The sequence below is a fragment of the Euprymna scolopes genome, chromosome 35, assembly GCF_053919585.1.
Source record: "Euprymna scolopes isolate OS-2025 chromosome 35, ASM5391958v1, whole genome shotgun sequence".
Lineage (NCBI taxonomy): Eukaryota > Metazoa > Mollusca > Cephalopoda > Sepiida > Sepiolidae > Euprymna > Euprymna scolopes.
Window position 1 is genome coordinate 28,649,696 of NC_136516.1, and position 27,755 is coordinate 28,677,450.

The 27,755-nt window shown below is 34.0% G+C and overlaps 1 protein-coding gene across 3 annotated transcripts in view; it reads left to right on the forward strand.

The window, feature by feature from the left end:
- LOC145259769 (chitin synthase chs-2-like) overlaps window positions 1-27,755 on the forward strand; it is a 298,156-nt gene that overhangs the window by 97,303 nt on the left and 173,098 nt on the right. For all 3 annotated transcript variants that reach the window (XR_013864204.1, XM_080117512.1, XM_080117511.1), the window contains exons 3-10: window positions 7,296-7,526; window positions 11,378-11,492; window positions 13,367-13,505; window positions 13,795-13,900; window positions 15,484-15,598; window positions 17,712-17,783; window positions 23,851-23,983; window positions 27,384-27,609. Coding sequence is in view for 2 of the 3 variants with exons in the window: in XM_080117512.1 (XP_079973638.1) it covers window positions 7,296-7,526; window positions 11,378-11,492; window positions 13,367-13,505; window positions 13,795-13,900; window positions 15,484-15,598; window positions 17,712-17,783; window positions 23,851-23,983; window positions 27,384-27,609 (1,137 nt within the window). In the remaining variant the exon portion in view is untranslated. The remainder of the gene's footprint in view (window positions 1-7,295; window positions 7,527-11,377; window positions 11,493-13,366; window positions 13,506-13,794; window positions 13,901-15,483; window positions 15,599-17,711; window positions 17,784-23,850; window positions 23,984-27,383; window positions 27,610-27,755) is intronic.

The window sequence follows — 27,755 nt, forward strand, 5'->3', positions numbered from 1 at the left end:
TACATGGACTCTTTTTTAGAACCAATGGTCTTTATTTCAGGCTTACAGTATTTCTCCTTTTTGCATACTGTTGAATTGTGTCCTTTACGCCTGCACTTATAGCATATTTTGCTTTTGAAGTAGCATTCTTTTGTGAAGTGATTCTTTTCTCCACACATCTTACAGTATTTTTTACATAGTGGTCACCTTGCTTTACCCTTTGCATTTTGTCAACATTTTTCTCTTCGATACTAGTATTATCCTGTTTTAAATTTAACAATTTCTGCCATTCCTCAGTAACTTTCTGCAAGGTTATTTCTATGTCTTGGTTCATTATGGATAATATCCTAGAATGAATCTCTTTATCCTTCAACGATGTTAACCCTTGCACAAATATCAAGCATTTAAACATGTCCTCTTTTAGGTATTTTAACTTAAATAACTCGCATTGGGCATTTACTCTCCCAGCATAGGCGATAAAAGCTTCATCATCTTGTTTCAAAATTTTTAAACACCTATACTGAGTATAAAATAAGCTATCCTGTTCCCCGAAAATGTTCAATAACATTTCTATAGTCTCTTTAAAAGAAATATCGTCGGGTTTCCTTGGGAGTATAAAATTTGTATAATTGGTATTTTTATGGGAACACAGTTTTTTCAACAGTAAAATAATTTTTTTTTCATCCGACCAGGCCTGACATCGTTTGGAAAAAATATTTTCGTATCTACGATAATATGCTGTAAATATTAAGCCACTCCTTGGTTCATATAAAAATTCTGTCAGCGAATTTGCAATTTCTTCCAGAGTGAACCAACAATCCTTTTTTTTTTTCTTGTTAGATTAATATTGTTTTAATTGCTCTTTTTTGTAAAAATTCCATCTGACTTTGCTGCGCTGCCAATGCTAATTGTATCGTTTTTGTAAACTCGGCGAATTGTTCCATGTTGAAATTTTTTTTTAAACACAGTAATAAAACAAAAGGTTAACAGTACCTACACAAAACATTAAATAAATTCATTTAATAGTTTGTTTTTTTTAACCACAAAAAAACATTCTTCTGTAGACAAGGTTTTTGCAACACACATGTTGACACTAAAACACACCCTACACGAGTTTTTTTCCGCCGTATTTTTTTCTTCTTCTGAAACAAAAGAAATTTGAAATGGACACTTTCAAAAATTGTTCCGTTCAATGCTTCGTAAAATGTCAATTTCTCTTTTTTTTCAGTAGGACCATAAAAGACTGAATTAAAAAAATATAACTTACTTTTTGTGTGTCTTAGCTTTTTTTACCAGTAGTTGAATTTATCCGTGCCGTATACTCTTCTCTTTGTTTTCCAATATTTATGGCTTAAAGTTCCATTTTTGTGAGTTCGAATCCTGTCACCATTTGTTATATCCTTACTTTAAATAAGAATACAGAAAGAAACACGGGATTATGGGTGAAAGACAAAAGGGTTTATTTACAAGAGAATACAGGTGACATAAGAGTTACTCGAAATCTTGTCTTTTTTTTTTTTTTTTTTTTTTACACAGTGATCACCACTTATCAAGGCCCGGAAGCCACTCAGGGATAAGGGTTATTGCAAGTACATTACGTTAGTGAGAAGATTTGATGAAGTGTTTAATTAGGGGGGCGGTTCATTAGGAATTTGTTAACATTAGACTTGAAGACATCCAAGTTGTAGTCCGGAGGGAAGCAGGCAGACGGAACAGAGTTCCACAGGCGTGCAGTTCTAAGAAAGAAGCTTTGTTCATGAAATCTGCGTTTTGATTTAGGCACAGATATAGAGTGGGGGAAATTTTTCACAGTGGATTCAGCTAGACGATTGGCGAGGGGGGACCAGGGATTGGAGTTCAGACGAGCACCTGCCATGAAAATAACGATAAAACAAGGATAGGCTCGCAACGTCTCTTCTGTGGGAGAGGGGTTGCAGGGTAGAGAAAAGGGCATCCCCCACTAAACCACGAAGTCTATTTTGTACTCTGTCAAGGCATGATAGGCTGTTTTTGGCAGCTCCTGCCCAGATATGGCAACAGTATTCCATCCTTGGCCGTACTTGGCTTTTATATAGATAGAGAATTGCATCAGTAGTGAGATATCTTCTGGAGCGGTAGAAGGATCCCACCATCTTTCCAGCGACCTTGGCAACAGACTTGATGTACGTGTTCCATTTCAGATCAGGAGTAAAGGTCAAACCCAGAAGCTTGTCAAAACACGGGGCCTCACCCAGACGAGAGCCATCCATCACAATTGATGCCCGCTGGGGATCAGAGCGTTGATGATGTAAGGATAGGAGTTTGGTTTTGGATGCATTAAAGGTAACTAGCCACATCTTCCCCCACTGAACCACACGCTCGAGATCAGAGGAGAGAGAATCCGAGAGAACTTCGTCATTTACAGCCTTTGATGTGTTGCCGTAGATGGTCGTGTCATCAGCATAGATGTTAACGAATGATTTAAGTATGTGTTTAGGGAGGTCATTGATGTAGATCAGGAAGAGAGTTGGGCCCAGGATTGACCCCTGAGGGACTCCAGCATTTATATTGAAGGCCTCCGATTTTTGTCCATCTACCACTACTCTTATGAGCCTATCGGAGAGAAATGATTTAATGATTGAGAAAACATTTCCCGTTATACCGTAGCTGGAAATCTTGTGCAGTAGACCCTTATGCCATACTTTGTCAAAGGCCTTTGATATGTCAAGAGCAATTGCCCTAGAAAGGAAGCCTTTGTCAAGAGATTCACTAATCCTGTGGGATATAACCGTCAGCACATCTGCGGTAGATCTTGCAGAGCGGAAACCATATTGTGTGTCACTAAGAAGGTTATTCCTGCTGAGGTGGTTGACTATTTCTCTATTTAATATTGATTCCAGCAACTTACTCATAACACAGAGAAGACTTATTGGTCTGTACTGAGAGGGAGATGACTTATCACCTGAATTCTTAAATACAGGGCAAACTGATGAGGTCTTCCAGGGGGTCGGAAAGCACTTCTCCTTAAGGCAGCGCTTAAATAGTTTCGTAAGTATGGGAGCAAGTTCTGGTTGAAGCTTTTTTAACACTATAATTGGGATGCCATCAGGGCCAGTTGCTTTACTGGAATCTCGGTTTTTTATTAGCTTGGCGACCTCATGCACGGATATTTGTATGTTACCTAGCTTGTTCTGTGTTATAGGAGGAAACATGGGGAGTTGATGGCCTTCGTCGCATAGGGTAGAATTAGCTGCAAAGTTCTTTGAAAATAGTTTGGCCTTGTCTGACGCTGACGAGATAACCTCTGGTCCATTGATAATGGTTGGGATAGAACTTATTCTGTTCCTGTCTTTTTTCTTCTCTCTCAGTCACGTGAGAGGGTATAGTTCATTTCATTTATAAAAGGATGTTAGATCATTCCATTACATCATATATATATATATATATATATATATATATATATATATATATATATATATATATATATAGTTATTCAGAATAATGAAATACAATAAATCTACTGGGGTGCAAATCCAGTGATTATCGGTCTTACAAAATATTATTGGATGTAATATTTTATATAAGACTATCTCAGCTAAATTCAAATGTTCAGTATACTAGATAGAGCAAATAAATTATAATTTAGGAATTTAAAATTCGTGATTTGAAACAGTTAAATTTCAAATGTAGAAATTTTATTGTATGAAAGACAAAGAATACAGTATAGTAAAATATATTTCTTTAACCCATGAGTTTTCGATGTTCATACATTTCCTGGGAGGAAAAATATTAGCAAGTATTATAAAAGGTTTGCACCTAATTTTTCTAAATGTAATAAACATAGAAAATTATATTAAATGCTTTTAAAGTTTTTAAATCTAAATCATTTTAGTTACATAGAATAAGGGAAATTCAATATTGATGCAGCAAAACAAAAAAGAAAGAAATTGAACTTCAAATCGAAAGTGTATGCTAAATCCTGTAATGGAAACTCTTGGTATTCGGCAGGTAAAAAGATTCAACACGTATTGTAATAAATCCAAGGAAGCTGGCAACAATCCAATATATACATATATCCACAGTTTTTCTTTAGTTTGATTGGATATCCGGAAAATCTTTAATTATGTCAATCCGGTAAAAAAATTTTTTTCATATAACAGTTTTCAAATTCAGTTCAAGTTTTCAATCAATTTGTGAATAAAAACCAAAAGATATCCGTAGACAGGCAAATAAAATAAAAATAAAAATTAAAAATTAAATGGAAATGAAAATAATTAAATAAAAAAATTGCTTATCAAACCAAAGCAAAAAGTCTTTAAAAATCAGATGCAGTTTTTGTTACCAAGATTATATTTGTAAGTCAGCACAAGTGAAAATGTTATAATGTTATTATATTATTAAAATCGCAAAATTTAAATTGTATCCTCTAAAAATAAGGAAGTCTCCCCTTCTCTTCAAGTTAAATTCTCCTACCTCAATAAGGAAGTGGTATATATATTTTACCATATATATATATATATATATATATATATATATATATATATATATATATATATATATATATAGTGGTATATATATTTTACCATATATATATATATATATATATATAATATTACACGGAAATTACATAATTGTCGTTTCCGTGTTATATTTTTATGTTATTGCTCTGTTTACCACATTGAGCTCTGATACCCGGATTTCCTCCTGGAATTATTCCATTATAACACTATATATATATATATATATAAGTGAACATGTCTGTGTGTCTGTGTGTCTGTGTACATTTCCCTACGCAATAACTCTGTCAATTTTTAGTCTACAGACTCGAAATTTGATATACAGGTTACTGAGATTTGGGAAAATCGATGTGATCGGTTTTTGGCCAGAAATTTGGCGATTAAGGGTTAAAGTTCAACGATTTGACCTTGGAGAACTCTACCAAACTCCTCCGACAATTTTGGGTCTACGCACTTGAAATTTTAGATATAGGTTCCTTGGACATGGATCTAACTTAATAACTTGATTTTAGCCTCAAACAATAAATGTTAAGGGGTCATAATAGGGGCCAAAGTTTAAAAAAATTGACCTCTGCAGTCTCTTCCAAATTACTCAGACAATTTCTGGTCTAAATATTTGAAAGTTTACATAAAGGGTATTCATCAGTTTGGGTCGAAAATTTTTTGTTACCAATATATAAATGTATGTATGTATATCTGTTTGCATGTCTGCCTTAAACTTTCAATAGAGGCGACGGATTTTACCAAGATCAGTATCGTTTTAAAGTTCGACCTTTCATACGACAAATATCGAAAAATTGGCTAAAAACATTAATATCTTCCCCTTCAACTAGGCACTTTTCTACAGGGGGTCACTTTTTTCGCCGATATTTTTTAAAGTTATCCTCTCCTTTAGATTGTCTAGCCTTAATTTTAACAAATGTCGCTTCCGGTTTGGCGGTCGTCGTAACAGCATAAACGTTAGGTTTTAACCCGTTCTTTTACTCCTTTGCGGTACGGGTTCGATCCTACTTTCCTACTACCACTTTTGTTTTTATTTTTGCTCAACATACACATCCAAACACCCGGGAAACGCCTGGCGCCCATGCTAGTATATATATATATATATATATATATATATATATATATATATATATATATATATATATATTATACTGTATTCTTTATCTTGCATACAATAAAATTTCAATATCTTAAATTTAACTGGTTCAAATAATAAATTTTAAATCCTTAAATTATATATATATATATATATATATATATATATATATATATATATATATGTGTGTGTGTGTGTGTGTGTGTGTGTGCGCGTTTGTGTGTGTGTGTGTGTGTGTGTGTGTGTGTGTGTGTGTGTGTGTGTGTGTGTGTGTTATATAAAAGTGAGAATGTCTGTGTGAGGACACTTCTCAACAAATATACTCAACGAATTTTGCATCTACAGACTTGAAATTTAGTATATAGGGTATTCAGATATGTGGAAAACTTTTCAAACAATTTTCATCCAGAAAAAAAAGGATGCTCCATAGCAGTTATTACACAAGTCATTATTACTGATTGCTCACTGGCAATAACAAGTGGTGTTTCTTGAAATGTGTGTGACAAGGCTCCCTAGATTTCCACGACTGTCTGCATTTTTCAATGATCATTGCAGACCATTTTGCAAGATCACTACAGCTGTTTACCATTGATTTCTTGTAAGCAATGACCGTTTGTCTTCTCTAGATTTTGTATACAATAAGCCTTCTCAAGATTGCAGTAATTTCCGTACTGGTTTGTGCTTGATCTCTGCCACCACATTATCTCTGTATCCACCACCACCACCACCACCACCACCACCACCACCACCACCACCACCACCACCACCACCACCACCACCACCACCACCATCATCATCATCATCATCATCATCATCATTTATTTATTTATTTATTTATTTACTCACTGGGAGTTTTCACACGATATTATTAGTGTTTACTTACTTAAAATAGTCAGTAGTGTTTCTTGGATTCTGAGTGACAACAAGTCTCCTCATATTTCCAGCACTCTCTATCTTTCAATAATTGTTGCAAATTATTTTGCATTACTGCTGTTTACCATTAATTTCTCGGTGGCAACGACCGTTGGTCTTCTTTGGAGTTTAATTGACAATAAGCTTTCCCAAGCATCCGCACCTTTCCATTGGAAGTTTTGTTTGTTGTTGGTGCTTTCATTTTCTGATCCTTTCAGCTTCCTTCACGGCTCACAACCATCTTGTTTTGGTATCACTCGAAACACAAAATTTGTATGCTATTTTTTTTTAGGGGTGGGGATCAGTTTCTGGGGTCTTTGGTAGTTTCAGTTTTCTTAGGCTCGTGTGATATTCTTTCTTTTTTATTTCAAATTATCTGCATTTGTTAGTTAAAAAAGCTGCTTTCAGCATTGAAGGATTTTCCTTAAGGTTTTGGTTGCTATCATTATTGTTAATTGTATGGTTTTAATGCTAACATTTTTTTGATTAAACCTAATACTGATTTTCTGGGGTTTTTTTTTTGGAACTATTCCTACAAGTACAGGGAGTCCCAAAATTAAACATATCTTTGGATGCTAATTTATATTTGAAAATATATGGTTACTTTTGGTAGACCTTATATTATTTTGACTTTATTAATATTTGATATTCCTTTTGGTTCTTTTGCAAGTTTCATGCGTTTGTTTAGCTTTTCAGTCACCTTGTGAACTGCTGAGGACAAAATCTACGATTTGACATTGAAAAAAAAACTTTTTATTGTTCTGATATTTAAAAGTTTGACTACAAATGTTTTTCGTTTTGTTTTGCAGCACCATGAGCTCTATAAACATGAGTATTGGTCAAAGACCCTCAAGCCGCACATTTTTTACACGGCTGAATGTGCGTTGCAGAACATGCTTGATTCGCATACGAATCAAGCGATTATTGTCAGTGGAGAATCGGGTTCTGGAAAGACGGAAAGCACAAAATTTATGCTGCGGCATCTCATGTACTCTAGTGTTGGAAACAAGGATTCCTTGTTACAAAGAAAAATTATTCAAGTAAGTAATATTATTGCATTTTCATTTACTGATCGGTGTATTTTACAACAGATCACAAGCTTTTATAAAAACTGACCTTGGGTTTAGCCACTTCATAAGCATCAAAAAAGGCATCAAGCAAATAGATATTCTTTCAGTAATCCTGTTCTGTGTTGCATTAGCTGCTATTATGCTTAAGACAGACGACACTTGCTAAAGCGGTTTTTCTATAGGTGGAAAATCCTCTCCAATCTTTCCTACGCTGATGAAATTCCTCTTCTTAATGAATGCACACATAAACTTCAAGTTTCTTTTAATGTATTAGCAAATAATGCAAAGGAGATATGTTTAGAGGTAAACCTAGAGAAAACAGAATGTATGTCTACAGCTAAATCACAGTTTAACCTAAACATAACATTTCACAGTAAACCCATCACACAGGTCACCCAATTCCTTTATTTAGGGCATAAACTGACTTTCTCTAGTAATCACGAGACGAAACAGAATCGGACTGGATTGGGCGGCTTTCCAAAAACACAGCAAAATCAAAAAGGGAGCCGATAACTATTAAAGTAAAAGTTTATTTAATTGATGTCTTCCCAGTAATTTTATATGGACTTGATTGTATCACATGGACTAAACAACTAGCCAATCGCATTTGAGGTGTTTCAAAAGCACGTAATGCGTTTTATTACGGGACATCGTCTGCTTGAAAAAAAAAAAATATCCACCCTCCGTCAAACTACTTCCCTACTCCCTCTATTTGATAAAATAAACAGTAAAACCCTTAAACATTTTGGGAATGTCAAAGGATTAACTACTGGTCTGCCAAAGTTATGGTTCGAGGGTATGTTAGGAGGCAAAAGAGGCAGAGGAAAGCCAAGGAGAAGGTGGAGAGAAAATGTTTTTGATTGGACATCTCTCAACAGTAGTATGCCTATCAACCAACTTGCCTCGGAAGGAATGGCGAAAAATAAATCACATGGGTTTGCAATTTACACCAAGCGGAAGATGCGACTCATGATGATGCATAAACGGTTTATACACCCCTATTGTCGTTGTAGACCCAGGTTCTTTTTACTGGCTGATAAATCCACTCGGATTGTTTAAAAACACAGTAACAGAAAAGCGTCAGAGAGACAGGTTATGCTTTTGAAACATTAAAAATAATCCAAATATCCAACCTCTTCTAAAAAATTCTAATACTTTTTTTCTTTCAGTACATTACTGTAGGTGTTGTGTTGTAACCTCCGATCTTCTTCAGATGCATCTTTTAAACTCGGGAATCTTTATGTCAAACTTCTAAAAACTGTTGTAAGTTATAGCACCCCGACACAATGAGAGAATATACAACCAAGATGAGAACGAATAGTTCAAATAATCCAAATAATGCAAATTATTAATCCAAAATTATAGAACAAAATACAATTAAAGTTGGAATATTGTGGGGTATATGCGAAAGGGAAAAAAATAAGTAATATACGACGTACGGGCGTATCTGCATCACTCTTTGGGAAAGAAGAAGGAAAGGATGGCTAGCTCATTTATATACCCGAAGGGCATCTTGGGAAGGCAGGGCATGATGGGAGAAGCTATTTTTTCCCCAAGCCTAATGTTATCATTTTTTTAATTAGGTCACCCTCCCCAGTGAAGGGTCTCAACATCTGTTTGACACGTCGAAATAGCTTGTGAGGTTACAATCAGGATTTGGTTCTGGGGTTCAGGAAGGAGTGAGTCACTCGCTCGACAACAGCACGTTTCTGCCCTCTTCTTTTCCAGTCGACCAAACCTAGCCTCTCACCACCAATGTCACACCGCACAATCTGAACGTTAGCAACATGAAATACTTTTCAAGAGAAGATGTTCATGACTCTTTTCTTTCTGTGTTGCTTGCAGGGAATTTTTCCCGGCTTTTATATCTTCCTATCAAAAAAAAAAAAAAAAAAAAAGGAAGAGAAGGAAAAAAAATAGCTTCTCCCATCATGCCCTGCCTTCCCAAGATGCCCTTCGGGTATATAAATGAGCTAGCCATCTTTTCCTTCTTCTTTCCCAAAGAGCGATGCAGATATGTCCGGTACGTCGTTTATTACTTATTGTTTTCCCTTTTGCATATACCCCACAAATATCCTCATCAAGACTGATTACGGATAACATTTTGCAAGGAAGCTTATGTTGCTGCTATAGCAAATCCTCAAGGTCATTTTAGTTTACCAGCGTCCATTTTGTTTTTTGGGACAGCTAGGTCAACATATATTAGGATGTAATATGAAATATCCAGCAAAAAATCTTTTATAGACTTATTTAATGAAGGAGAATATTTTTAATTCAGTCGAATTTTCTTTTCAGAAAATTTTCTTTTTAGCAAATTTTCTTTTTAGGAAGCAATGGCAAAGTATGATTCAAGCTACTAACAAAGCAAAGCACATTCTATTTCTTTTACAAAGTTTTTTCTGCAAATTATTCCTGAAATATTTCTTCCATTTTATGTCTCTCTCGTCAGACTACTGATAAAAAGAGTATGATGCATACATATCTGCTTCATGAGACGTGATATCCAGCATCTGGAGAGAATTCAAAGACTGGCTACTCGAATGATGCAAGATCTGTTGGATCTGGCCTATGAAAGACGACTAAAAAAAGCTTAACCTTTTCTTCCTTAGATGCTGACGATTATGCATTGATCTCGTGTTGACCTACAATCTCCTCAATGGTCATTATGATACACCTCTGAACGTTTTAGTCACTTATGCACCAGAAAAAGGTCTATGTGGAACTACCAGAAACTATTTCACTGCCAATTTTAATTGCATTCAAGGAGAGTCGCTTTTTCAATCAAGATCAGTGGACCTTAGAATAGACTTCTAATTAAAGTAATAAATGTACAAACAACACAGCAATTCAAGGTGAATTTGGTGCTGAATTATGATCTCCTCTTCTGTACATGGCAGTTGAAGTACAATTAGCTTTTTTTGTTTTTTTTTCAAATCAGTTTAATTAAATAAAAAAAAAAATGAAATAATATCTAGTGGCCAACCAACTCCTTGATTGTATGCCCCCAAAGACTTACTGAGAAATATGAGAAACAGTTTGACAGAAAAAAAAAATTTTGAGAAATTTTGGATATAAAATGCTAGAAGTTACCTCATCCCTGGTAAGCCCTTGTAAGGAGTCCAAATCACTTCCTTTTGATAAATTATTTACAATTTTGAGTAACTTTTCAACGTAATTCATAGGTCAAATAAAATGAATTTTAATAGATCAATATTTCTACATTCTAAAAGTATCAAAGGTATGAAAGTTTAAATAAGTTTAAAATGTCAAATTCAAAAATTTATTATCGTTCTTTCTTTATTTATTTTTCAAAAATGGAAAATAAATCCAATTATTTCAGTCGTAAATCGACTATCTTCAGGGAATGCGATGTGTTTTCTTTTCCTCGCTGTCGATAGTTAATTGTAAATTCTGGCGACTGACAACATGGTTTCTCTTGTTATGATTAGAGATGATGTTTCCCATTAAAAAATAATTCATCTTTTTTTTTTTTAGAAAATTATTGCCGATTCTTTCAAGAAATTATTCCGTCAACCATTTTTTTTTTTTTGTTAACTCAGGTGAATCCATTGCTAGAAGCATTCGGAAATGCCCAAAATAATAATAATAATAATTCATCTTTTTTTTCGAAAATTATTGCCGATTCTTTCGAGAAATTATTCCGTCAACCATTTTTTTTTTTTTGTTAACTCAGGTGAATCCATTGCTAGAAGCATTCGGAAATGCCCAAAATAATAATTCATCTTTTTTTTTTCGAAAATTATTGTCGATTCTTTCGAGAAATTATTCCGTCAACCATTTTTTTTTTTTCGTTAACTCAGGTGAATCCATTGCTAGAAGCATTCGGAAATGCCCAAACAGCAATGAACAGAAATTCCAGCCGATTTGGAAAATATACAGAAGTATGTTTTAACAATGCAGGAAGAGTAACAGGAGGTAAGACTTAACAAACAAAGTTTTAATATATATATATATATATATATATATATATATATATATATATATATATATATATATATATATATATATATATAGTTTAATTGAAACGCACTCGATTTGTGGCTACCAAGCGTACTTGATTAAAAAATCTTTCTCATAATAAAGTTTTTTTTATAATGAAAAAGATCTTTTTTACATAAATTTAGTAAATTTTTAAAAAGGCCCAAACTCAGTGAATGACTTTTTATTGAATTCCAGAGCATATATGAGGTAAACATCTGATGAGGACGTGACTAAATATGCAGCAATAACATAATTTTTCAGGCTTGTTAGTCGCAATAAGAAACAATATTGTAATGGATACCTTTTTGAAAAGTAATAAGTGACTAACTGAGAACATTTGATATTTGGAACTTGTAGAATTATTATACTACTCTCTCTCTCTCTCTCTCTCTCTCTCGCTTTCTCTTTCTCTCTATGCATATATATATATATATATATATATATATATATATATATATATATATATATATAGAGAGAGAGAGTATATATATATATATATATATATATATATATATATATATATAGACAGAGAGAGAGAGAGACAGACAGAGAGAGAAAGAGAGACAGAGACAGAGATAAAGATCGAGAAAGATAAAGAAAGAGAGAGAGGGGGTAAAAATGATTATAATCATACAAGCGTCAATGACATATATATAAGAGGAAGTACACTTCACAAAACCATAAAATATTGATAATGGGAAACCATTGTATATAGACGCATAACAGAGGTACTGGAAAAAGCGTGAATACCGAATTGTTGATGACGGAGGTCTATCTATTAGGTTATTGAGAACTTTGAAAAATTGTTTTTCGTATGCCATTTTGCACTGGTTGCCGGCCACTTGGTAAAACTATAATTAATGAACTACCCTCTTCATATATACCAACTATGGACCGAAACAATTGTATGCAGATATTGTAAATAAATCTAATTCCGTGCTATTTAACAATATTTGTCTGAACGAAAACATGCTACCTAAATACACTATATATATATGTGTGTGTGTGTGTGTGTGTGTGTGTGTGTGCGTGTGTGTGTGTGTGTGCATGTGTGTGTATGTGTGTGACTTCTTCAGGCGATCCAGAACCTCTCGACGCCAAAAAGATGTTTTTCTTTTTGGCATCGAGAGGTTCTGGGTCGCCTGAGGAAGTCACTTTGACTGAAACAGATGGCTATTTGTAGCGACCATATGCAACTGTTTACCCTCAAATAATATATATATATATATATATATATATATATATATATATATATATATATATATATATATATATATATATATAACTACTTCATTTACTAACATAAAATTAATATATGAAAGTATAGATTTATGCGTAAACTTTAAGTATTTACTTTAAAAGTGCTCAATATACGTAAGTAGAGCTAGTTAGTAATTTATAAATTAGTAATTTTATAAATTACTATATATATATATATATATATATATATATATATATATATATATATATATATATATATATGCTGTTTATTCAAGGGTGTTATTATGAGAATGACTGTTGGTGATAAAATCTCAACAACTTGATAACAACTTAAATATTCCACACAATAATTGATACGGATATCAAAAAATATCGAGCAGCTAAATCCAGCTTCTGGTCTTTTCATACTGCAAACATGATTTAGAAAAAAAGTCTAAGCTCAGTGAAAGCCTTTTTATTGGGTTCCAGAGCATATATAAAGTGAACATCTGAATAGTATGTGACTAAGTATGCAGCAATAACATAATTTTGCAGACTTGTTAGTCGCAATACTTAATAATTGATTACAATTATGTTTTACATTTTAGCCATCATTCGAGATTATATGCTGGAAAAATCCCGTTTGGTCTTTCAAAATGTCGGGGAAGGAAACTTCCATGTATTTTATGCATTTTTCGCTGGTGCCAATCTGCTTGAATACGAATTACAAAATCTTTCCAACTACAGGTAAGAATCGTTGACATTTCTTGCAATTGTGTAATTTCTGACATTTCTGGTTTTTCTGGAATATCTGACATTTATCACATTTCTAGCACTTCTGTCACTTCTGACATTTCTAGCATTTCTGTCATTTCTGTCATTTTTCTAGGATATCTATCTTTTATTGGAATTTTAGTATTCTAGCATTTCTTGCAATTTTGACATTTCTGTTATTTTTTGTTTATTTTTTCATTCCCCTTCTCTCTCTTTCGTTCTCTCTCTAAATATAAATATATATATATTTTTTTATATCTAGAATTCTGAGAAACACAGACATTAAATTGATCAAAGACATCCATCGCTTCAAAAGTTTGTATACGCAAATCATTGGAATATTTAAGACTCTGAATTTTACTGATGAGGTAAGTAAATTATTATTTTATTAAAAGAGAAAGAGTGACAGAACCGAGAGTGATAGATACTGTATATAACAATAACAGGGGATGGGATCAAATAACATAAGTGAGAGAGGGTGAGAGTAGTAGACAGAAACTTAATATGACATTCGTTATAGGGTGAGTAAATTGCAAATTACGGCTAAGAACAATTAAAATGGATTGTTTTCAAACATAACTCAATCCCAAAACTAAGAAATATTTTAGTATGTATTTGGTTTGTATTGTGACCTTGTAAGAACGGTAATAGTCAAGACAAACAGTGGTATAATTAGCAGTAGTATACTACAAAAAGTAGACTTCTGATTCTGTGGCCACAACTGCCACGATACTTAGCCATAACTGTACTTATTGTGTTTGCATGAGTCCATCCATTCTCGAAATAGGTAGATCAACTTACACCATAACACCTCTTGTTTTAAGGGTTGCTCCAAACCAATATGGCTGGTCTGTTTAAAGCCAGGGCTTGAATAAATGCGAAAGATTTTTCATTTATAACACCTTAATCACAATCAAAGCAACTTACTATTATTTTAATCAATAATACAACATATTTTTTAATACTGTATATATAGTAGAAAGCAAATTCCCAACCGCAAGTATTTATATGCATAATTTGCATTAAATAGTTTTTAATAGTTTATAATAAATTAATGTTTGCGGTTATTCATTTGTAATTTTATTGTTCTATATATATATATATATATATATATATATATATATATATATATATATATATATATATATATATGCATTAATTTTGTCGATATTAGCACTAAATAATTGAAGTAATTTAATAAAAAGAGCATAAATTACCAAAATATTTCTTAAAATATTATTCTCATTCATTTTTCAAGGGAGGTAATTTAAATGAAAATAATTAGTTTTTAAAATTAGAAGATTTATATTAAAGATATCTATAATATAAATCTCACCTGTCTGTTTAAATGCATGTATGTATGTATGTATGTATGTATGTATGTATGTCTAAAACTTTCGACAGAGGCGACAGATTTTCACGGGATCGGTATCCTTTTGAAGCTCGACTATTCGGACAACAAATATCGAAAAATTGGCTAAAAACATTAATTCTTTCACCCTCAACTGGGCACTTTTCTACAGGGGGTACCTTTTTTTGCTGATATTTTCGAAAGTCATTCCCTCTTTTCAATTGACTAGCTTTAATTTAGACCTTTGTCATTTCTGTTTTGGGGATGGACGCAACAGTAAAAACGTCAGGGTTTGTTTTTTTTCACATCCTTTTTCTCCTTTGTGGTACAGGTTCGAGCCTGCCTGCCTACTACCACTTTTTTTTTCTTTTTTTGCTCAACACACACCTCTAAGCACCCGGGCAACGCCAGGCACCCAGGCTAGTATAATCTAAGTTATACTTTTATAAAAAATACTTCGATATAAATTAATAGCTGTCGAATAGCAGGTATATTTTTGGTTTGTATTTAATATATACTAGAATTCTAATCTTATGAATTTCAATGTAATTTTTTAATTGAAAATCAGTCTTGATATTAATTAATTAATTTTCTGGACAGGATATCAACACTGTGGAAAGGATTCTTTCATCGGTTATTCACCTCACACAAATTGAATTTGTCCGAAACCAATCATCAGGCATCGCCATCAAATCAAATTTTCCCCTTAGTACAGGTAAGTACGGCATAATCATGTTGACATACTGGTTTCCCGGAAGATCCACAAAGTTAAGCAACATTCAGCCTGGCCAGTACTAACATGGGTAACTATTTGGGAATTCCAGGTGCTTTCTACTTATCTCAGCATTGTTTCCAGTCGTCCTGGATTCTTGCCACTGAGCTCAAACAGTGCCTTGCGTAATCCTTGCCTCACAATTACATGCACAGTTACACTTACAGGGGGTATCCATTGTCTTTTGAGACTGAACAGAGAGATTTACAGATAAATATAAAAAGAGTTCTTTTGTTTTATTGTCATACTATTGCTTGCTGAGAATTATGATTTGGTATGTTTATGCCGTGGGAACGTCTCTTTGAAGGAATCATTTTATCCAGCACTACTAACTTCTTGGTAGTAAATAATAGAAACATTCTCATCAATGAAGGACTTAATCCTGTCCGTAGGTTTGATGGATCTTTGGTCGGGTTTTAGGCATCATTGATTCTTTCCAGAGAATTAATTATCTGGGATGAAGGAACAGTTGTGCTGAAGTAAAACACTTGTCTAAAAGGAGTGAACAGCACTTTATATATATATATATATATATATATATATATATATATATATATATATATATATATATATATATATATATATATATATATATATGACGTATTTATTAAGATTTTTAGTTTCCACAAAAACATAAAATTTAAAAGTTGGCTGAACGTGACTGTATATTACTGTCACGCACGAAGTGGAAATTCCAAGTGATAATCTCTCTCTGGTTGAGAAAATAATAAGGACTAAGAGGTAGATAGATAGATAGATAGATAGATAGAGAGAGAGAGAGAGAGAGAGAGAGAGAGAGAGAGAGAGAGAGAGAGAGAGAGAGAGAGAAAATAAGTATATATATATATCAAAAGGAAAGAAACAGAAATATTACTATGAAGTTCAGCAAAAGTTCGGAAATTATAAACAGAATCTTTAATTGAACTGAAATCAGAATTAGTATTGGAATCGGAAATTTTAAATAGAATCAGTAACTGTATGAAAAACGGGAAAATATTGGAATAACCCAATTAAGTAACTCAAAAAACCGATATGATTGGAAGAATCAAAATAACTTCAATAATCAAAATAATCCAAATGATCTAACTAAACTAAAAAAATGAATATAATGCAAATAATTTGAATAATCTAAATAATTTGAATTGTCTAAATAATTTGAATAATCTAAATAATTTGAATAATCTAAATAATTTGAATTATCTAAATAATTTGAATTATCTAAATAATTTGAATAATCTAAATAATTTGAATAAGCTAAATAATTTGAATTGTCTTAATAATTTGAATTATCTAAATAATTTGAATTATATAAATAATTTGAATAAGGTAAATAATTTGAATAATCTAAATAATTTGAATTGTCTAAATAATTTGAATAATCTAAATAATCTGAATTATCTAAATAATTTGAATAATCTAAAAAATTTGAATTATCTAAATAATTTGAATAATCTAAAAATTTGAATTGTCTAAATAATTTGAATAATCTAAAAAATTTGAATTATCAAAATAATTTGAATCATCTAAATAATTTGAATTGTCTAAAAAATTTGAATTGTCTAAATAATTTGAATAATCTAAATAATTTGAATTATCTAAATGATTTGAATAATCTAAATAATTTTAATAATCTAAATAATTTTAATAAGCTAAATAATTTGAATAATCTAAATGATTTGAATAATCTAAATAATTTGAATAATCTAAATGATTTGAATAATCAAAATAATTTGAATAATCTAAATAATTTGAATAATTCAAATGATTTGAATAATCTAAATAATTTGAATAATCTAAATAATTTGAGTACTCGAAATAATTTGAATCATCATTATAATTTGAATAATTCGAATAATCTTAATACTTTGAATAATTCAAATAATTTGAATAATCCAAATAATTCGAATAATCTTAATAATTTGAATAATTCGAATAATTTGAATAATCCAAATAATTTGAATAATCAAAATGATTTGAATATTTTATATAATCCAACTAATTTGAATTTTGCAAACAATTTTATGAAATATTGTTTTGATTTTTTATTTGATTTTAGTGGCCAGATTGTTGAATATTGATCAAGAACAACTGGAGAAAGCTCTCTTGATAAGAATCCTAAAAATGCCAGGTAAATATAAATATGTTTTTTTTCAAAAAACAACGATCCAACTTTCTCAGTAGTCAGACATTAATTTATTCATTTACAAAAATATTTTAATTCACTCTGAAATAAGGCACATTGCTACTGTGAGTTAGGGTCCATGTTAATAGATGCATCCTAAGTGGAGAGTGATGCAGGAAGATTCTTGTTCACATTACATTTTAATTCATGCATGGAGGTACAGTTAGGAAAAATGGAACAGAAAGAAGGAATTACAAAGGCTAACAATTTGAGAAAGAATGCTCTCAAAACTAAGCTCCTTTCCTTTAATAACAAGAAGAAACCTTCTCAACCACTAATAACCATGGCTAATAATACATTACCTGAAAGTGCTTTGTTCAAACTCCTCTGCTTAATGTTCAGAAAGAACATGAATTGGAACAGATACATTGAAAGCATTGCCACAGCTGCTGCTAGGAAGATGGGCTCTCTCTACCGTGCTAGAAAGTTACTTATGCCTGAGAGTAATCTGTACCCTTACATGGTCAGCATTCGCCTTTGCATGGAGTATTGTTGTCTATTTGGGCTGATGCATCTCTCACTGTTAGACAGGGTTCAACCTAATAGGTCCCGCACTGTTACCTAGGCTTCAACCGCTGTTTTGTCAACGAAATGTTGCATCCATCTGTCTGTTTTACAAGTAATTTGATTGTCGGTGCATTGACAAACTACAAGACCTTGTATCCCCACGACATAAATACCCCTGACAAATACAACAAGCAGTAAAATCCCACCCCTACACAGTAGAAATTCCCAGATGTAAGAAAGCCTTCTAGTCTAATAGCTTCTTCCCCACAACTGCTAGACTTTGGAATTCCCTTCTGGGTTCCTGCTTCCCTAACTGTACTGATATGCAGAAGTTTAAGTGTAATATAAACAGACACCTTGCTGCTCAACTCCCTACATAGTACTCCTGCAAATTATGTCATCCACATCAAAGTGGCACTACGCTTTGTTTGTGGTGAAAATCCAATAAAAAAAGATATTTGAGTAAAAAGCTGCTAGTGTAGGACATAACGGGAATATTTATGCTGAAGGGGTGTAAGTGTATTAAGGTTGTCAGAACATATTCTGTTGATGTACTTGTAAAACAAGCATAGATATGCAACATTGTGGCGATGGGGCAGGAGTTGGAGCTTGGTAGACAGTGTGTGATCTATTAGAGTAAAAGCTCTTGTTTTGAATCCTGTCCAAGGGGAGGGGGGAGACAAGTGGTTGGTGCATTAGCCCAGACGTGAGAACAATACTCCATGCGTGGGCAAATGGTGGCTTTGTAAATATATAGGATAATCGCAGGAGTGAGAAGTTTTCTAGCCTGGTGTTGGGCCTTCATAAGTGGTGACTCTCGAGTAAAAATTGTTTTAAATAATGATTGTGACAACTTGGTTTTCCGCATGTATGATGCAAGGCTGAAGCACAGCACTATGAGCTGCTCTTCACATCTGGAAGCAGAACCCCACAAGGGCGCAACTCTATGAACATCTTTCTGACATATCAATCGTGATTCGAGAGAGAGAGAACCAGATGTTTTTATTTGTATTTTTTTCTCATGTCTAACCCTTACAAAGCTTATCGCCACTTGGACATAAGGGGCTACTATTTGGGGCCATGTCTAGGAAAGATTAGCAAAATATTTGTTTATATTACATTTGAACTTCTGCATATCAGTACAGCCAGGAAAGCGGGCAGCAGGAAGGGAATTCCAACGTCTAGCTGTTCGAGGAAAGAAACTATTATAGAAAGCTTTCTGGCATTTAGGGACAACAACAGTGAAAGGGTGAGATCTTATTGCTAAGCGGGTTTGTCGGAGATATGTACGTCGAGGGGGTACAAGTGAAACGAGTTCATCAGAACACATTTTATTAAAATATTTGTAAAACAGGCACAGTGATGCAACATTGAAGTGATGGGACAGGGGGCTGGAGCTTAGTTGATAAAGTGGGAACGATTAGATTGACAACTCTTTTTGGACCCTATCTAAGATGCTTTTTTTATTAATGCCTAAATAGAGATATATTTCAGTGAAGAGACTGTCACAGCAGTACTACAACAGCAGCAGCAGCAGCAGCAGCAGCAGCTACAACTCACGGTATTCGATTTTAAATCCTAAGTAATTTCTAAGCTCGTAGAATTTATTTTGAACGGGTGTTGGATAGTCTGTCTCTTTGTAATGATTTATTTGTTGATCGTTCCGTTCACGTATGTATAATCGTGTTTGAAGATGTGTGCTGTCTGTGCTGCTAAATAAATATACACTAGGTACGGCCAAAAATGGGCGGGCAAAAATAGGAGGACCTAGTTTTGAAAGCCGATTTATCATAATTTTGTTGTAGGTTTCCGACTACTTTTTGATTGCATTTGAAAGATGAGAGACTAAAGTTAATTTCCAAAAGGAAAAACATATTTTTACACGTGAAAAAAAAAAACGTTATGAAAATGTCTTCACGGTGAGCTAACCAATTCAGCTACATTTTGAAGTTAAATAAATTAATTGTAAAAATCCTTTAAAAGATAAATATTTGTTTTCTGGGTCTATTTCAAAGATAATTAGTAAAGTAAAGTCCTAAGATATTTAATTAAATAAAAAAACAAACACTTTGTTTGTACAAAATACAGCTTAATTAGCCCTCAAAAAGCAAGTAATTATGCCGTTTGGCAAAACGCAACCGATAACAGTTTGTAAGCACGAATATACACGGAAGCCCAAAATCTCAGCCAATCAAAACGCTGTTTCAAAATGAAGTCATGGCTGTAAAAGGAGGTAGGGGTGTCAGATTTCTTCTCCCCCCCCCCTGACGTGCATCCATACATTCCTATTCTGAATGTTCGTATCAATTTTGATCATTTTTTAATTTAATTATTTTTTATGTTTCTGTTTTTAAATTAATTTTTTTTTAATTATTGTCCGAGATTATATAAAAATTATGTTACGCCGAAAGTTTCACATTCTTGCGAACAAGGAAATTATCAAAATCTTGCATACAAATATTATGCGAAATCTGTAATTTAAAAAAAAAAAATTAGAAATATTTTTGCTATTATAATTTTGTTTTGTGTGAAAATATTAAATAAATAATGCTTAATTCAATGGTAATATCGGTAGTTCGAGAAATTCGTTTTTCTTCGAGTTTATATCGAATTCATTAATACGGACTTTAGGGCTGTTTTCGTAATGTTCCTGTAAAAATTATTTTATTTTTTTATTGTTACAAATTACGATGCTTTATTTATATAAAAAAAGCAAAAATAAATTCTTGCGTTTTTTATTTACTTCTAGAAACCACAACTTTAGTAAAGGTATTTTTGTTTAAACAAAATAATACATTTTCACTAAGATTTAAATAAAAATAATTCGTTCATTATATTCCGTGATCATTATTTGATAAATACTGAAAATTTGATTAAAATTGGTTAATTCTCTGATTTTTGATGAATTTTTAAGTAAAGGGGGAGGGGTCAAAATGTTTATACATTTTGAGCATCGGCATTCATTTTGCACGTACCTAATATAGACACTCTAGCTTGCTCCAGTTGTTTGACAATCAAACACAGAGACGGTTTCATAACAAAACAGTTTTATTAATTTTTTTTTATTATCTTTTTTAGTTGTTGCTTCACGACGTTTCGGCCAACTAGTTCTCTGGTCTTCATCAGGTGATAACCGTGACGGAATAGGAACTAACGTAAATACCCCTGACAAACCTGACAAGCAGCTTAATCCCACCCCTTCACAGTAGAGATCCCTAGGTGTAAGAAAGGCTTCTATTCCAATAATTTGTTCCCCAGAACTGCTAAACTTTGGAACTCTCTTCCAGGATTCTGCTTTCCCAACTGTACTGACATGCAGAAGTTCAAGTGTAATGTGAACAGACATCTTGCTTCCTATCTCCGTTCATAATATCCCTACAACTTATGTCCCGGATAGTAGCCCCCTACTTCAAAGTGGCACTGTGCCTTGTTTGGGGTGAAAATTGAATAATAAAAAAAATAAAATAAAAATAAACTCAAATAAAAATCTGATTACACATAAAAGCAATCCAAAATTGAATATCACTAAAGAGGAAGCCGAAACAAAATTGTATTCGCTTTTTTGCTTGAAGCTAGGAAATATTTTCATTTTTGTATGCATCGATTTTTTAATATTATCTGTTGTTTTTCGGCATAATTACGTTGACACACTGGTTCTCGCCAGATACCGAATTTAAGCAACGATGAACCTGGCCAACACCAGATGGGTGACAATGTGGGAGTGCTAGGTGACTGCGCCGAGTCGTAGAAATATCTAGGTTGGTATATGGGGAAGAAGCAACCTCGAATCAAGATGGGAAGCAGCGGGGAAACTGCAGCCTTTACTTGTCTTCCCAAGATTAGCATGGCTCTACAATTTGAAGAGCTGTTAAAAACAGCAGGACAGCTGCTGCTGCTGATGATGCTGTTCATTTGTGTGGTGTATTATGTTATGATTGTACCTATTTACTATGCCTCCCCACGGGACAGAGTTAGACACCAGGGTCGTTTTTTTACGTGGAGAAAAGGTACAAAAATAAAAATTGTCTCAGTTGTGAAGGATTTCTCCTCCACCGAAAGAGAACAAGAAATAGAAGTGCAGCATCTGAAGAACAGATGGTATTTATTTGCTCCCCCACCGAGCAAATTAGGCACAAGGCCAATTTTTAATGTGAGGAGTGAAGGGAGGGGGAAGGGGAAAAGGGGACCAGCTCCCGAGAGGTGGGAAATTGGAGCTTGTTAAAGGTCAGGTATGTGGGGTTGCCCCCACATCTGGTCTTTGCTTGCAGTATCTGCCGGAACAGATGATATTTATTTGCTCCCCCACCGAGCAAATTAGGTACAAGGCCAATTTTTAATGTGAGGAGTGAAGGGAGGGGGAAGGGAAAGGGGGGACCAGCTCCCAAGAGGTGGGAAATGGGAGCTGGTTAAAGGTCAAGCATGTGGGGTTGCCCCCACATCTGGTCTTTGCTAGTCATAGCTAGTCCTAGCTAGTCATAGCTTGCAGTATCTGCCGGAACAGATGGTATTTATTTGCTCCCCCACCGAGCAAATTAGGCACAAGGCCAATTTTTAATGTGAGGAGTGAAGGGAGGGGGAAGGGAAAGGGGGGACCAGCTCCCAAGAGGTGGGAAATGGGAGCTGGTTAAAGGTCAGGCATGTGGGGTTGCCCCCACATCTGGTCTTTGCTAGTCATAGCTAGTCCTAGCTAGTCATAGCTTGCAGTATCTGCCGGAACAGATGGTATTTATTTGCTCCTCCACCGAGCAAATTAGGCACAAGGCCAATTTTTAATGTGAGGAGTGAAGGGAGGGGGAAGGGAAAGGGGGGACCAGCTCCCAAGAGGTGGGAAATGGGAGCTGGTTAAAGGTCAAGCATGTGGGGTTGCCCCCACATCTGGTCTTTGCTAGTCATAGCTAGTCCTAGCTAGTCATAGCTTGCAGTATCTGCCGGAACAGATGGTATTTATTTGCTCCCCCACCGAGCAAATTAGGCACAAGGCCAATTTTTAATGTGAGGAGTGAAGGGAGGGGGAAGGGAAAGGGGGGACCAGCTCCCAAGAGGTGGGAAATGGGAGCTGGTTAAAGGTCAGGCATGTGGGGTTGCCCCCACATCTGGTCTTTGCTAGTCATAGCTAGTCCTAGCTAGTCATAGCTTGCAGTATCTGCCGGAACAGATGGTATTTATTTGCTCCCCCACCGAGCAAATTAGGCACAAGGCCGATTTTTAATGTGAGGAGTGAAGGGAGGGGAAAGGGAAAAAGGGGACCAGCTCCCGAGAGGTGGGAAATGGGAGCTGGTTAATGGTCAGGCATGTGGGGTTGCCCCCACATCTGGTCTTTGCTAGTCATAGCTAGTCCTAGCTAGTCATAGCTTGCAGTATCTGCCGGAACAGATAATACACTTTGATCTTGGCCAAAAGGCCAAGTATTGTGTGATATCTCCCGAGGTTATACACGTTACCATTAGTAAACTCTCTTCTCGCGAAATAACGAAGTATTTTCATGTTATTTTGAATGAATACTCAGATGAATCCGTGGAAACTCCAAAGTCCATAAAGCAAGCGGATGAAGGAAGAGATGCTCTTGCGAAATCTTTATATGAACGTCTTTTCGGCTGGATTGTTCGGAAGATTAATGAAGGCATAATGCCAACAAAAACGTAAGTAAATCTTTTTCCCTTTCTTATCTATATATCTATAAAAGTGAGAATGTGTGTGTGCGTGTGTTTGTGTGTGTGTGTGTGTGTGTGTGTGTGTGTGTGTGTGTGAGGGCACTTCTCAACCTATATACTCAACAGATTTTTGATCTACAGACTTGACATTTGGTATATAGGGTATTCAGATATGTGGGAAACGTTTTAATTGGTTTTCATCCAGAAAAAAGGGCTGTTAAAGTTCAAAATTGAAAAAAAATGGTGCTTAGAGGGTCATTGGATTTTATCTGTTTCTCAACTATTTCATAAAATTTGAAAACACTTTTAAAGATTGTGGCAATCTGGTCTAATGGTTATCGTATTTGACGCACTGTCTTTAGGTTTTGGTTTCAATCGCAGCTCTAGTATTTTTTTTTTTTACTTACAAGAAGGGAACTGTAAAAATAATACTCGCATGCGCATGTCTCAGTTTATTTCCGTTTTTTTTACGTCATTTTTGAAAAAAATGATTTAACGTTATGTTTAATACCGGGCAACGCCGGGTACATCTTCTAGTAAAGTCAATAAAACAAGAACTGCATTCTAAAAAAAATATTTTTTAAATATTTATGTTTTGTATCAATATGGCGTCTTTTCACTGTCAAACGTAACGTTTGCGTTTATTACCTTTCTTCTCCCTTTCCCTTGCTTATTTTCCTTTTTATTGGCTTAAAGCATTATGCATGTGCACGCCAAATTTTAATAAGACAGAAAATATATTCTAACAAGAAAGTATTTTTTTAAAATATAACATTTTTATTCGTTTATTTATTATGGAAATCGCTCCAAACAAAACACAAAGTCACTTGGTGTACGGTTTTAACAAGAACAAAAAAATGATTATTTCAAAGACAGGAAATGCTTATTGACCATAGTCGTGAAAAAGCAAGGCTATAGGCCAGGGACGTGCAGAAGGAGAGTGCTAGGATAGGCCAAGCACCTGCTCTTTTTACACCTGTTTTAAAAGTGCCCTTTTCAAAGGAATGTATTATAGGCCTGTACCCCACCGAGACACCGTTTTTTTTTCACTTGAGCACCCACCCTGAAAAAGTTCTCTGCACGTCACTGCTATAGATAGGAGGAAAACAGTCAGCGGAAAAGCTAATGAAAAGAGTTAGTCAAATCAGCTAGCCAAGGACAACCCTAAACAAAGACCACTCTTTATCTGGGCCTAAATCAAAACGTGGATTCCATGAACAAAGCTTCTTTCTTAGAACTGCACACCTGTGGAACTCTGTTCCGTCTGCCTGCTTCCTACCTGACTACAACTTGGATGTCTTCAAGTCCAACGTTAACAAATTCCTAATGAACCGCCCCCTTAAATAAACACTTCATCAAATCTTCACACTAATGTACTGTACTTGCAATAACCCTTATCCCTGAGTGGCTTCCGGGCCTTGATAAATGGTGACCACCTTGTAAAAAAAAAAAAGAAGACTTCTACAGTTGTAAAGAAGCAAAATTCTGACAGATTGTTATACTTTAAAAGAAGAGTGTCACGATTTGACCATCAGAAATACCTGTACGTCCAACACTCCAAGCCTTCATAAAACCCATTGAAAAATTAGCAGGATGTTCAAAAGTGATATGGCTCGACCAAGCAGTAAAATACATTAAATCCCTATCGAACTTCCAGTTTGAAAACGACATGAGCAAAACCATTTAGTGTCTGGCAGAAATGACTGGAGATTTCTTGTTAATAGCATAATTTTAAGCAGATTAACAAGTATGCAATTTTCATGAAAATCACTCCGGACAATGCTTGAAGCCATTTGATATAAGAAGCTGACAGTAGCAAAAGCTGATTATTTCAAAGACAGACGTCTATAGGTTTAGTCTTGAAAAGACCAAAAGTTATAGTTAAGAGAAAAACGATCATCAGGAAGAGAGTTCCACAAGTCTACAGATCTTGGAAAGAAGCAACTGGAACAGGAAGCTGCGTTATTATGAGGAATCAAAATAGCGAATTTATGGGGAGCTCTAGACAAAAAAATCAAACAAACTGGAACAAAAGGGGAAGGGAATATATATGGTAATTTTGAAGAACACATGCTAAAATGGTGTTTATAGAAATATAATTTTATGAAGATTGAGATATATATATATATATATATATATATATATATATATATATATATATATATATATATATATATATATATATTAATATTGAGTAAAATGATTCATAACTGTGAATTAAAAATCAGTTTCAAAAGGAAAAAAAAAACATACAAAAATCAACTCGAGTGTACTATCGTTTCAGAAACGATGCTCATTTTATTGAAATTGGCAAAAAGTATTGACAATAATTTGACAAAAATTTTGTCCTTTAAACATAGTGTCCTCATCAGCAAAAATAGGCGTGTGTGTAGGGAGGGGAAGAAGTTTGAGACACAAAAATAAAACTAGCATTTTAGTTTGGAGTAAGGCAGATATTCCTTATTTAGCTGCATTATAAAATCTGTTCTAGGTTCAGTCAGTCCATCTTTTGGCATGCTGTTATATCTTGTCTCCGAATGGTTGAAAAAAAATCCATCCATCTTACTTTTTATTTACCGATCGGTTTATTTCTGACCACAGGTGACCTTTGCAGTTTTCTTAACTTACTGGATATTTATTTTCTAGTCAAATGTCAATCAACCGGGTTTTTCGTTTTCAGTAAGGTTTTATGTCCACTACTCGACAGCCCAAGATTAGAAATTATGTCTGAAATGTAAAATTACAAATTGCAGATTTCTGGACTCACTGACTATTTATTTTCTGACCTAATTTTTCTCTATGTTAACCAACTCGGTTTTATTTCTTGTAACTGACAGCCTGATATTGAAAATTATATTGGAAATGTACAAATTACAAATTACTAATTACAAAAATTTCCTTTCTAATTCAGTGAAAGTTGAAATCTTGGACATTTCCGGAATTGAAAATTTAAATAGAAATAACTTTGAACAACTTTGCATAAACATCATTAACAAGCGACTACAAAACCGGGAGTTAAATTTTTTAGCCACGCACCCTATGAACATGGGTTCCATTTTATTGTTTATTTAGCAACATGTGCATTTCCGCCCGATCTTTGCAAATGTCTCTGCATCAAACCACTAAATATATTATTTCTTCCCTCAAGGTGCATGTCTGTCAATCAGTCTGGTTATATTTATTCCATTCAGGTGATATGTCTGATCCTCTAGACCAGATATGCAGTACTATTTTGTAACCTTGTTTTGTATATTCTGTTGATTATCACGTTAAATTTCATTACCCCCACAGGTACTTTTTTTTTAATGGGTAATATTCCACTAGTCAATTACAAATTGCTAATTACAAATTACAAATTATGAATGCAAAAGTCTTATTTCTAATTCAGGGAAGGCTGCACAATTGGAATCTTGGACATTTCCGGATTTGAGAATTTAAAGAAAAACAACTTTGAGCAACTTTGCATCAATATAATTAATGAACGACTCCAAAACTATTTGAACATTCATATATTCGAATGCGAGAAGCAAATCTACTTGACAGAAGGTGTGGACCTCGATGCAGGAGGAATCGATTACCAGGATAATAGAGGGATCATAGAAATGCTGATAAAGGTAAGAAGCAAATCAACCAATTTGATGTTCAATAGAATTGTAAACTTTATTTGTGTCCATGTTTCAGAGATTTTGAGATGAGGGTTGATAATTTCGAGTACTATTTGCATCTTGGTTTTTATTTCCATAATTTTTCAGCTGATGGC